General features: G+C 47.3%; 1 protein-coding gene across 13 annotated transcripts in view; it reads left to right on the top strand.

Moving 5' to 3' along the window:
- LOC135919902 (bromodomain-containing protein 7-like) overlaps window positions 1–13822 on the top strand; it is a 119110-nt gene that overhangs the window by 83311 nt on the left and 21977 nt on the right. For 8 of the 13 annotated variants that reach the window (XM_065453897.1, XM_065453900.2, XM_065453902.2 and 5 more), the window contains one exon: window positions 9872–9941. In XM_065453897.1, the coding sequence (XP_065309969.1) occupies window positions 9872–9941 (70 nt within the window). Of the gene's footprint in view, window positions 1–9871; window positions 9942–12175; window positions 12320–13822 lie in introns of those variants that run through there. The other 5 variants (XR_010570093.1, XR_010570092.1, XM_065453906.1 and 2 more) reach the window with 3 other exon arrangements.

Raw genomic sequence — 13822 nt, 5'->3', positions numbered from 1 at the left:
CGTCATTATTTTGTATTAATGGCGGAACCTCCAGCACACCAAAGCAGCAACGCAAACATTATATGTACTCCGGATTAATGTTGGCCACCTGGGGTTCTTTAACGTTTACCTAAATCTCAACTACAGGACTCGGGAACGTTTTTGCATTATGCCCCTCTTAAATGCGGCCCGGATCAAAACCGCGACCTCGAGCTCAGCATGAGCCTCGTGCGCTGCAGCTTTGGACGGAACAAGTGCCGCCACTAACGGCGCGGAGCGGTACTAATCGGTAGCCTCGAAGCAAGCTTGCGCAAGACGGAAAGCATGACACTTCGCACGGGCTACGTTGAAAATGTGGCGCCGCGTCGTTTACGCGTTGATGTTTCGATAAAGAGAAACATTCTGCAGGTGCTGTGACCAAATTCCCCGAAAGCCTCAGGCAAAATCTCGCCAAACTTAGCGGCACGACGTGCGATGGTACGCTTAAACGGTTCTCGTGCGGTTGCTACGCGTCTTTTTTTAAAAGGATTAAAATTAATGTTCCCGTGTTTGACGCTCATTTATAGAAATCTTCCGGTATGTGGTGTCGTACAAGGTTCTGGCAGTACGGTTTACACTTTCACTTATGAAATGGCACGGGTAAGTGCAATTTGTGAATTACTATAGTGTATATCCATGGCAAAAAAAGTTTTGCAACACGCATATCAGGAAAACTGTCACGCCTTGGGAAAAAAATTATTTTTAAATATAATCTCCTCTCACACTAATGCACTTCTCCCATTTTCCTGGAAGGCTTTTGATACCTTGAGAAAAAGAAAACTTCCTGGTTGCCAAGCCACTCCTCTGCGGCAGTTTGAAGCAAGTTCAAGTCATCAAACCTCGTTCCCTTGGGGTGTTTCTTCAAATTCGGAAATAAATAAAAGTCACTCGGGGCCAGGTCGGGACTGTATGGAAGGTGGTCCAGCTGTTTCAAACCACACTCGAATGGCAGCCTGGGCAACACGAGACCTGTGAACCGGGGCGTTGTCGTGAAGGAGGAGTGACACCTCTTGTCACTAATGCTCGGCGTTTTTCCACGATGGTTTTACGCAAGTTTCGAAGAACATTGACGTAGTATTCGCCTGCAACTGACCTACTGTTTTCAATATACTCAATGAGCAGGATCCCCTTTGCGTCCCAGAAAAGTGTCGCCATCACTTTCCTCCTTGAGCGTTGGGTCTTTAATTTTTGGGAGGAGGGGACCCCGAAGCCTCCACTGCATAGACTTCTGTTTTGTTTCTGGGTCCCGCTGATACAGCCACGTCTCGTCCGCTGTCACAAGGCGGGAGAGAAAATCTTTTGGGTCGCTTGACTAGAGATGCAAAAGTTCCCTTGATGAATGCACGCGGTGGTGTTGATCTTGCGCTGCGAGGTTCCGTGGCACCCATCGTGCCGAGACCTTCGACATACCCAAAACATTGTGGATGATAGTGGAAGCACTGCCATAAGAAATTTTCGATTCTCCGGCAACTTCGGACAACTTGATTCGGCGATTATTCATCATAAAGCTTTCTGCTGAGGCTGAATGGTCCAAATAGGTTGAAGTGTTCGGCCGCCCTGACTTTGGGTCGATTTCCACGTGCACACGGCCACGTTTAAGCTCATTGAACCACCGAATCACTGTAGCACGTGAAGGACATTCACTGCCATACGCACTCACCATCCTACTGTGTATTTCTTTGGCAGAACTTCCTTATATGCACAAAAATTTGATAATGCTCCGGTACTCGAGCTTGAAATCGTAGGAAGACGCCATGTTTGACTGACTGATGCAGACCAAGTAACAAACTGGAAGGTTTGATATTCAGGCCTTGCTAGGCTGCAGAGATGGCCTAAATAAAAGGTGGAGAGAGAGAGATCACTGTCAGCTATTTGGCTATAGTTTGATCTTCCCTCGTATTGAGGCAGCACCGCTAAAGCTCGATATATTGCGGGCGAGGACTTAAGAAGTCGCCATCTGTCGGATGCGCCTCCCTTGCGTACTGTGAGGGATCACGCGCCGCGCTCCTCGCAAGCTTAGCTTACGACGCTCAATAAAAACACTATGCGTCAGCCCTCCTAAACATTTCTGTACGTACTCTCAAAACGAGGGTAGTTTTGTACTGTCGAAATAATAACATTGGGCAAACTGAAAGCACAGAATCATTTACAGGCGCTACCTCGTTACCGAATACGTACAGTGAATGCCACTGCGCCCTGTCACCGCGATGGAGTCTCCCGAATCGGCTTCTTGCGTGAAAATTAGGCAAACGCTGAGAGCAAACTGTGTGAAATATGTTCTTAAGTGGGCTGTCTGTATAACCAAATGAAGCATAACAGAATGAAGCCTCAATGCAGTGATCGCACGGGTTCGCAGCGACCGACTGCGCTACTGCATGCATGTCCGCGCACAATGTTTCGCTTTCGCTGCGTGCGCGATTTCGCACCGTGCCGTGAGCTCTAGGCCGCAGAATATGAGCATTTGACAGTTCTCAAGTAATCATTGTTGCATGGACGCTGTCAGAGCTGTTGAAAAATAATTTTGTTCCAGAGACTTCGACGCCTACGGCGACTGATGGGCCGTCGCGACGATTCAGTCTTTTTTCTTCCTTCTAAATTCTTGGGCGTTTCAATATTATTTCTGAAGTTGCGTCGCACTGTGTGTTTATCGGTCTTCTCAGCGTGCGATTTACCGCTGTTTATTTTTCATAATGTAGTCATAACACAAACATATGCCATGCCTTTTTTTAATGTGCTTGTTACCGCTCCCTTTCCATTCCAATGAACTTGCCAGTGTCTAGCACCAACAAGTTCATAGACCAAACCGTCGTGACATTAGCCGGGCAGCGCGCGAGCGTCTCAGTGCGCGTTTTCTGCTACTCGCCGAATGTCGCAGTCCCGGCGCCGTATAGCAAAAATCTTCCCCGCGTCTGTGCTTGCTGCATACCCGAGTTATAGCTCACGGCTGTTTGCCGGTTCAAAGATTTGCGAGGCAAGCTTCACGCAGCTTCTTGTCCTGAATCAGGCTGACACCGGGCTCCATCGCGTACGTCCGGCACTGCGGTACCGAGCAGTAGCCTACCATGTCTCCAAAGGCAGCCACTACCTCTCATGGTGCTTTCGAATGTTGTCAAGCAGGCACTCAAGGCGGGAAAGCCTCACCACTTAATCAGAACCGCAGCGCAAGTGGGACCTTAAACTTTCGTTTTCAGCTCTCTCCGGCGCTTCCGAAGCAGCCGCGGTGTCCACGTGATCCCTCATGTCACGCTGACGGTGGCGGCAGCTTTTCCAGTGGTGGAGCTTACCCCCAATATAGTATTTCGCTGCTTAGAAGCCAACGTGTAGTTTCGCTAAGACCTACATAAAAATGGCTGTGGCTTAGGTAAGGTTAAGCCCAGGATGCGAAGCATACTAGCCTTTATTTTAGTTGTTGAACCACTGTTTAGCCTGGTGAACTGCTGTTGCTTGGCTATATTTGGTTCGGCTAGACGAAGAAACAACTCATGCATTACTGCTTCGCCTTCAAGAGTGGAACGCGACAGCGTTCCCGTCGACCCGCCAAGGGGTGTAAGACAATGGGCTACAGGGCAGCGACTACGCGCCCCGCATTGGACGCGGTGAGCGTCGAGCAAAGCAGCGTTCGGCGCGGCAACGAAATGTGCGCCTGAGCAAGAGACGCACGCCTTAGAAACAGCTCGTTTCTAAGGCAACACCGCATTCACTAGAGGCGCTTTTGTACCGCTTTGAAGCATCGTACTCGTGGCTCAGTGGTAGCGTCTCCGTCCCACACTCCGGAGACCCTGGTTCGATTCCCACCCAGCCCGTCTTGCAAGAGTTGAGCCAAAGCCACTTCTCCTCTGTCGTGACGTCACGGTGTCACGTGGTTTCATGGCGACACCGCCGCGCCTGAGGAGCTGGGTTGAGCTCTCGTAATATGCTTCGCATAAAATACGTCTTGACGTAATACTTCTACAGAAATCCGCAAGGTGGAGAGAAGTAATTAATGGGGAATTGAGACATCCACCCAAGCGTAGCTAAGTGCTACAAAGGAATCCCATACGGGTTCCTCGAAAGAGAAGACTCGCAGTTAAAGACTAATTCATCGTGGTCCGGGGCTCGAACCCGGGACCACCGCCTTTCCGGAACAGCCGCTCTACCATCTGAGCTAACCAGGCGGCTAGCAGATGGCAGGACGAAGTCGAATTTATCAACTCGAAGCAAAGGCAAGAGTTTGACGTAATAGTTCTACGGAAATCCACAATGTGGAGAGAAGTAATTATAAACGTATTTATAAAAAGAAAAAATTAATAAAGTTGTCGGGACGTGAGATTTTGCTGCGAATGGACGTGCTTTTCAGGGCTCCGTGGCGGCGACGAAATCATGTTTTTTTTTTTTTGTGCAGGCTTTGAGCTTGCTTGTTTTTGATTTGCTAATTTTTTAGCCTTTAAATAATAATTGGGTAGTTATTTTTTTTCTCTCTCCTTTTTTCGAGTGCGCGGGCGTGTTTCGTGTACATTTGGTTTTGCAGCATTGTCAGAGCGTCCTTTCGCGCCACGTGCTTTAACACGTGCAACCGGGTGCGACGTTAAGTCTTTATAGCCTTTAAATAGTAGCTTGGAAGTGACAAGACTAATAGCTATTAGTGGTTTTGCTGTGAGTGCTTTAATATCGGCAATATTGCTTTAGTAGGAAAGTGAGACCGTGGCCGCGTGGTTGAACACGTGCGAAAACGTGTCATACCTTAAGTCTGTGCGGCATTGATTGCTTTTAGAACATTGGTGAGAATTACTTTGCGACATTTTAAGGATTTAGAATCTGTGTGTATCGGTTTTTGCTAGAAGGCACGTGCTCTGCATTATTATAGTGTTACATTATTATACTATGGTGTTTGCATTTGAAAAAGCCGTGCAATACATGGCAAGAAAGCCGGGAAAGCGTGCAGTGTGCGGGGAGTCCCTCAAGGCAGACGAGGGGAGGGATGAGAATGGAGAGTGAGTCGAGTTAGGCTAGTCGAGTCAATCGGCGCACATTGTGATGTCGATGCTAGGCTGAAGAAAATGGAGGCTTTCCAGGAAAAGCTTGTCAAACAGGTTGAAGAGCTCAAAAATGAGCTAAGTAGGGAGCGTGATGCACAGAAGGTAGCGGAAGAAAGACTTCAAGCAGCCCAGGAAAAGCTGGGCAGGGCCGCCATGGTGAACGAGAATGGTCGTTACAATGGAACACAGTCTCCCGACGTGACAGGAGAGGGAGTGTCAGCAAAGCACCTGGATTGCATGCAACGTGGGGAGGAGGTAGCTGAAAAGAGCGGCACCTAGCTTGAGGCCGCCACACACAAGAAGCAGGAGCGCAGGGGTCAGAGCCCCTTGTCGAGTCCGAATCGCGCTGAAAAGGACAAAAGGAAGCAGGGAGAGGTAGAAGAGAGTGAAATGGTGCTTATCTACGGCGACTCAAACCTGGCTAGGTGCTCAGAAGCAATTGTGGAGAGGGTGAAAGGCGATAAAAGAGTGGCGGTAGGGACATTTCCAGGGCGGCCACTGAGTTCAGTCATGGAGCGAGCAAAAGCAAAGCTCGCGGAAAATGCCCACGAGCGCAACCTTGTCATAGTAGCAGGTGGGCTAAATGACGTCCTAAACAGGAAAGGGACAGGGCTTGCCCAATGCTTGACGAAAGGGGTGGGCGACTTGCGCGAACACTGCACACCGCGATCTGCACCCTCAGGTGCAGATCGCGGTGTGCATGGTGCCGGAGGTGCGTGTACGTGACAGTCACGTACAAAGAGCCGTAGTGGCTGCTAATGAGGCGATATGGAAAATGAGCCGACAGAAATGTTTCGAGGCTGTAGAAGTAAACAGGGAGGTGAGACCTGGTGGTTTTGAACGAGACGGGATCCACTTCAATTACAGGCTTGCACGAGAATTGGGCTGGCGACTTGCTGGTCGCACTGGTGCTTTTTTAGGGTGCTCAGGAGGCCAGAGTAGGTAGTAATGAAGAAGGTCCCCTAAGGGAACCTCAGAATAGCATCGCCGTCAATAACAGAAAAAGGAGGAAAGCACGAAAGAGAGCTCGCCATGCAATAGGCTACATAAACATGCAGGGTGGCAGAAGAAAGGAAAAGTGGACAGAGATTGAGGAGCAGTTAAATAGAGAACAAATAGGGATGTATGCGTTTACAGAAACGCACTTTAGAGACTCGGAAGAGCCGCCAGTGATTGAGAATTATGTTTGGGAAGGGTGCAACAGAACTAAGTCGGAAAGAAAGGGAGGTGGAGTCGAAATGCTCATCCATCAGGGAGCCAAATGAAAAAGAGTAAATTCAAAATGTCAAGAGCATCTTTGGTTATCGGGTACAATGAGTGGGGAAAAAAACTTGGCTGGGCGTTACGTATTTGTGGACCGGAAATAATTGCACAGAGAATAAAGAGTTAGTGGAATGCATAAGTGCTTATATTAAGGGTTTCGGGAATGATGCCGAAAGTATCCTATTAGGTGACATGAATGTCCACATACAGGATTTAGATGGCTATACCGACAACAACGGGAAGTCAATGCCAGATCTTTGTGAGCAACATAACCTCTTTACCGTGAAAACAGGGCCTAAGTGTGTAGGGCAGGTCATGTGGGAAGTGGGAAACCGGCAATCGACCATTGATTACTGTCTGATGACCGAAGGAATTCATGATAAGTTGAGAGAAATGGTCATTGACGAGGAAAGGTATAGCAACAGAGGGAGTGAGCATAAACGCATCATTTTGAAAATGGGATATGTAGTTGAGAAAGAGAGCAAGGAGTGCAAAATGGCTAGTCCAAATTTGAACGCTGAACAAATATAGTCACTAGAGTCGAGGAAGAACTTGGCAAATCGCCAAGTAAAGAGTGGAAATACAGTGAGCTAAGTGTAATAACGACAGAAATACGGAAATAGAAACAACGTGGTCGTTTGAAAGGAAAAAAAAGAACCGAAAAGCTGGCGGAACAGTGAGATACGAGAAGCGATCGCCGAACGACAGAAAGGATCCCGAGAGCACAGGCAGGCAAAGAAGGCGCAGTTGCCGCAGGATGAAGTAACCAGCACATGGGAAATATACTGGGAAAAAAGTCTATGGTCCAAATACTGGTGCAAGCAAAGATAAAAAAGGTGAAAGTGAACGTTGGTTGTCAGAAATACGCGAGAAAAAGAAAGGCCGCACCTAGAATATTTTGGAACCACATAAAATTATTAGGCAGGAAGTCAACAACAATACAACAACATATCCTAGACGAAGATGGAAACAAACTGGAAGAGGAAGCGGCATTAAATTATATCCGAAAAATAACTCTCGAATCTTTCTAAGGCAATAACGAGGTTGTATTGGAAGAAAAAAAAAAGCATTAAAGAGAACCAGGTGGAAAAGGAGCTGGTGCTGACAATTTTCAGCTAGACGAGGTTCCCGTTAGGCTGATTAATGAACTAGGACCACAAAGTAAGGAAGCTCTGGTGAAAGCAGTGGAAAAAACTTTGAAAGAAAAGATAGACGAATACCAGACAGTTGGCGACATAGTAGACTGAAATTAATTTATAAAGGTAAGGGGAAAAATATAGAATTCACTCACATAGACCGTTGACCATTACATCGGTAATATACAGGCTAGCAATGCAGGCAATCAAGTTAAAGCTGCAAGCATGGGCAGAGAATAATGGCATTTTGGGAGAACTTCAGAATGGCTTCAGAATAGGTAGGCGTTTGGATGATAGCTTATTTGTTCTTACTCGGTGTACTGAAATATCAAGAGTAGAAAGCAGACCGTTATGTGGCCTTTTTAGACATTGCAGGAGCGTATGACATCGTAGACCGCACCATTTTGTGGAATATTCTGTAACGGGAAGGCTTAGTTGATGATTGTCTACAGCTTTTGAGAGAGGTTTACCTAGAAAATACCGTTTGCGTTGAATGGGAAGAGATGAGGAGCGAGGAGAAAGTTGATATCAACAAGAGACTGAGGCACGTGTGCCCTTTATCCCCACTCTTGTTTATGATGTACATGATGAGGATGGAGAGGGCGCTAGAAGGAAGTAATATCGGGTTTAATCTCTCTTACAAACAGGCGGGTACAGTAGTAGAGCAGCAGCTCCCAGGTTTATTTTATGCAGACGACATTGTGTTGCTAGCTAACAAGCAAAATGATTTGCAACGTCTGGCTAATATCTGTGGACAGGAGGCGAGAATTTAGGGTTAAAATTTAGCGTTATAAAATCAGGTGTTATGGTATTCAATGAAAACAGTGAACAGACCGTGGCAATAGAGGGTCAGGACATACCTCCGGTAAAAGGATATAAATACCTTGTTATATGGATAAACGAAGGCAATAGATATATGGAAACACAGGAAAGAAACCATAACAGTAAAGGGGAAGAGAAATGCAGCCATAATGAAGCACAGAGCGCTGTGGGGATACAATAGGTACGAGGTCCTCCGAGGTATGTGGAAAGATGTAATGGTTCCAGGACTTACTTTTGGAAATGCGGTTGTTTTCTTTAAATAAGGGGTACAAACAGGACTCGACGGGAACCAAAGGTCAGTGGGTCGCCTCGCATTGGGCGCTCACGGGAAGACTACAAATGAAGCTGTGCAGGGTGATATGGGCTGGACTAGTTTGAAGTGAGGGAAGCTCACAGTAAAATTGATTATGAAGAACGACTGAGGAATATGGAAGAAAGTAAATGAGCTGGCAGAGTGTTGAGGTACCTGTACAGAAAAGACATTGTTTCACAGTGGAGGAAAAGAACTAGGAAGCGTGCCAGCAAGTTTGCGGTCTGTATGGTGAGCAACGCAGCGACAAACAACGTCAAGCGGAAAGTCAGAGAGGCTGAAATAATCTCACGGGTGGCGGCAATGGAAAAGAAACCTGCCATGAGTAACTGGTTAAGAGGAAAGGGAAGCTCATTACTTTTCGAAGCGAGATCGGGATGCCTTAGAACACGCACCTATAAAGCGACATATAAGAAGGAAGAAGCATGTGTTTACTGCGGTAAAGCTAGGGAAACGATGGAGCATGTTTTATTAGAACGTGTAGACATCTGCCCAGCGGTATATTTAGGCACCACTGGGCCCCTTGAAGCTCTTGGGTTCAGCGAGAGCAGGGGAAAAGTAAACATGGCCGCAATAGAGATTAGCTAGAGGCGAGTGAAAGATTCGTAGAAGTAGGGAAAAGGCAAAAAACGGAGACGTACAAAAGCAAAGTTCATAATAGCAAGTCGGAAAATTTGGTTGTGAGAGCTCAGCGTGGTTGTTTTTTTTTCTTTTCTTTTTTTTAAACCTAGGCAGGACATTAGGCAGTATAAGAGCAAGAGCTTGGTGGCGCAAATCACTGCGCCGTTCCAAAGGGGACGCTCATAACATCCATCCACCTATTCAGGGAAAATGAGGCATCCACCCAAACGTAGCTAAGTGCTACAACAGAAACCCACACGGGTTCCTCGAAAGAAAGGCCTCGCAGTTGAAGAAAAATTCGTCCTATAGTCCGGGACTCGAACACGGGGCCACCGCCTTTCCGGGGCAGCCGCGGTTCGCATCTGTGCGAGAAATGCGGATTATTACGGCGCTTGCATTGGCGCACTTCTCGGTGTCTTGAGGACCAGGGAAACGCGCGTTGCGGCTCGCCGTCAGTGGCGCGCACTCCGGAGCATTTGCGAGATATGCCTAGTGCCTCCAGCAGTTTGGCAACGTTGCTCAACGTTCACCGCCATATATGCATACCGGTGCATACTTTTTCCTACATATCGGCACCTGATAAAGTCGCTTTGTAAGCGTACCGTTAGCCTTGGACACATGTGTGCCATACTGCTGACGTGACTCTTTCTCTCTTTTTTTTTCTTGGAATATTGCACGCACGGCAGGAGGACATAAGCACTACAGAGTGTCATGGAGTCTTTCCGAGTCATGGAAATGGACAAGATGGTTGTTGAGGTGAGTGCTAGTTTGATGACTACTACTTATTTATTCTTTTTCTTGAAAGTTTGAAAGTTTAACGTCAGTTGTACAATTATAATGTCAACACTATTGAGGCCCAACAGGTTTGTTAAAGGGTCTGTACGGATTGTTATTAAGGAAAATCAATTTTATGGCGGCTGCTATTTATACAGCGTAAATATCATAAAATAAAAAAAAAGCTAGGATTAATAAGAAGGTACAGTAGCAGCGAAAAAATTATGCGTAAGATGCTTCTTTTAACAAGTTTCTTTTTACGTCGTCAACACAATTTTCAGCAAAACCAAGGTTATAGGCGCATGCATGCGTTACGCATTGTGAACTAGCTGATTGCTTTAATTTTTTTTAGGAATGTATGCAATGTTCGTAGTAGCGTTTGCTTATTATCAAGGCTGCTCCAAACTTAGGCGCCTATACACTCAAACGTAGTTCGGCCAGAATCGTCAGTAGTCACCTTAGGCGACCAAAAACAATAACGCGACGCACTTTCGACAGTGAGAGGCGAAGTGAGACTGTAGTTGAGATATGCTTTCTGTTAACTATTTGATGCATGAGGGAAGCGATATTTTAGGATGTGAAGTCATAAGAGAGTTTTAGTATAGCGTAAAACCCTTGCGTTAGCGTTAGCGTGCCACGCAACGCTAACGCAAAGAAAGACTGCACTGCGCGGCACAAGGTAGTGTTTTAGAATAGCGGAACGGAGAAAAGCGTTAACGTTAACGCCATAGAGAAAGATGTTAACGCAAACAAATACAGCGCCATCTAGATGTAAAGACACAAAGTACTGGAAAGCCAAATCCACACGAAATGTCGAGCTTATCCAATGCCGAATCCGCAAGTGTGTCCCTAAGTCAAGCTTATCGAAAGCCACAGTCGCTGCGTTAATTACGCATGTAGGTGTTTGGTTTGAGCGTTGTTGTGTCGAGAGTCGCGAAACATACCGATTAATCTTGGCATGCTGCGATCGAGTGTTCTGTGGGACCCATATTACGTGTCCTTTTTAAGTTGGGATGACATAGACACCCTCATGCTTCGGGAATGAGAGCGACCGCGCAGGTTGTACGTGTCCTCAAGATCCACTCAACGTCGAAGCTATACCGGAGGGGACGTTTCGCCGGCAATTTCTCTTCCAGAAAGCGAATTTCCCACTTCTTTCCAATTTTTTGCAACGGACGCCCACCTTGACGTCCATCCGAATGGGTTCAAGGCGAAAACCTCCTTCACGAGGTTCATATCGTCGTCGTTGGTAAAACGCACACGCATTGTGACCACAGCACCGACCACACTACTATGTTTTGCCGCGGAAAACATGACATGCATCGGTTCCACATGCGGCTTTACACCAAGCGAACGAGCGAAATACACTTGGCACCATCTCGAGGCGGATACAGCAAACACTTTTAGCAAACCCATAGAGTTGTTCTACTAACTCTATGAGCAAACCCTCTCGTTAAGCCTACTGCGCCGCTAATCGAGAACGTATATCGTAAACAACGCCCATTTGTCACCTGTGCACCGCTGCCGAAGCATCATCACACAAATCTAAGGCGAACACGAGCATTAGTGGGGAAGGATAGAGCCTAGCAGTGCAGGCAGACGGCTCGATAGATCCGAAGCGGGCTGCTCTCACTTCGACCGGCGCCGCCATCTTGCCGTACGTAAGGCTCCCCTTGCGTGCGTTAGCGTTCAACGCTAAATCCTGAAAATAGCGTACGTACGTAAGAGCTCCAGCAGCGTTTACGTATAGCGCATGCGCAGTGTGGTGCACGCAACGCTAACGCTAACGCTAACTCTTTGCGTTTGCTGCTTTACGCTATACTAAAACTCTCTATAAACACTGAGGATGTTCAGAATTCAAAATAAATCTTTCGCTCCTAATGTGTGTATTGCGAGGTGTTATAATGCGAAGGGCTCTCTTTTGAAGGGTAAACACGGGTGACAAATGGGTTTTGTATGTGCAATCCCAGATTGCTATGCAGTATTCTTTTTTTTTTTGCAAAGCAGCGATGTTTCCAGGCAACACCACAACTAATAGACAGGAAGTAATGGAGTAATGGAAATATTTAATATATCCGAAGTGCAACTTGACAAGATAATCGTACATCGTAATGCCGGCATTTATTATCCAAATGGGTGTTACACTGAGTGACAGAAAGTGCGTACTCGCAATGGAATGGAATGGAATGGAAAAACTTTAATTCTCTATATCTCAGAGAGATTGGCGGTGGGCCGGTGTCTTCATGTTTTGAGTTCTGGCCGCTTCACAAGGTCGGCGCCCCTATTCCAGGGCACCGCTGAGTCTTGCTGCCTCGCAGGCGTGCTGCACAATTGCCCGTTGGGCTGCGAGCTCGCTGCTGGTGAGCAGACCCTCCCATTGTTCCGCACTTGGGTTATTTACTTTATGGAATGCGAAATTACGCTTGCATTCCCACGTGATGTGATATAACGTGGGGGTTGTTCCGCACCACGGACATGTATCCCTGTACTGGGTAGGGAACATTTTGTGTAATGTGTGCAGGTTGAAGAACGTGCCTGCTTACAGTCTTCGCCAGCTTACTGCCTCATGTTGTGTGAGCGATGTGTGGGGTGGGGGGTATTTAAGTCTCCTTCCTCTGTAATGGTTAAGTATTTCTGCATACGTCGGCTCCACCGTTAAGGGGGCCTCTAGGGTTTCCGACTGCCCTGCTCGGTGCGTGAGTTCGCGAACTAGGCGGTCCACCCTTGAGTTGCCCTCTATAGACCAGAACACGCCAGTCTCGCACCCAGACTAACCGAACGCATACTCTCGCACCCGGGTTGCCCGGTCGACCGGCGCCGTTTTGTACTGGGCTGCCAAAGTGTGTTCGCCGGCGACCAGTAGACATGGCAAGCGCCAGCTCTAGGGCTCTAAAGTGCGGAAATGTGCCCGTTCACACGGATCCAAAGTAGAAGAAGTCATCTGGGCATCATTGCGTCGTGTTTGGATGCCAAAACAACCAGCGGAAAAGGAGCAGGTTGCTTATCGCTGTTTGCGAAGAGCACAACACACGTAGAGAATCGTGCCGGTGCGGTGTTTTCAGCCTGCGCCGATTTCCATCCGCAACGAAGAATGCCAAGCTGCGCCACCGGTGGATAGCTGCAGTGAATAGGAAGAACTACCAACCCAGTGAAAATGCACGAGTGAGTATTCGATCTGTGTATATTTTGTTGCCACGTTCAACTTTGAGCCCTACAAACGTAATACGTGTAACACGCAGGTTTGCTCCGAGCACTTTCTGGGCAACAATCCTACAGAGCAGAATCCCGCGCCGGTGCTTCGCCTTGGCTATAACAAAAAGGCAAGCCTTTTCGTGTTTTCATTCAGGCAGAGCTCCCGGCGGTTAAGCGGAACAGTTGAGTTTGCGGTTAGCGATACTTGCAGCTGGTGCGAATGACCATTAAGCGTGAACGACAAGTTGTAGGCCTTGCTGGTGAGCGTTATTGCTAATGAAAGTAAACCGAAGTCTGCTCGTCACGTAGCATGCGTCCACAAAAACGTAAACGACGACTACTCGTCGCCGAAGGTGTTCTTGCAGCGCACCTAGCTTTACGAGCTGGTGTTGCAGGTGTCATTCGTAACGAATTCATTTGAGCCTCCCGAGCTCTAAACTGCGTGCGGGCTGTTATGCGGGGCAAAGCGCAAAATATTTCCGTTCATATGGCGAGGAAAATAAGGTGCTTAATTATTCTTGTATTTTGTAACAAAATTTTGATCGTTCTCACTAGTTTTTTTTTACTGTTTTCTTTTCGAAGGGAGCGCCAACAATCCGATGGCCTCGCACAAGCGAAACAGGTCTGGTACCAGGTAGCTGCAGTTGGTGGTGCTAATTTTTTGGAATGCA

This window comes from Dermacentor albipictus, chromosome 1, assembly GCF_038994185.2.
Source record: "Dermacentor albipictus isolate Rhodes 1998 colony chromosome 1, USDA_Dalb.pri_finalv2, whole genome shotgun sequence".
NCBI classification, from domain to species: Eukaryota; Metazoa; Arthropoda; class Arachnida; order Ixodida; family Ixodidae; genus Dermacentor; species Dermacentor albipictus.
This window is presented reverse-complemented; position numbering and strand designations above follow the sequence as displayed.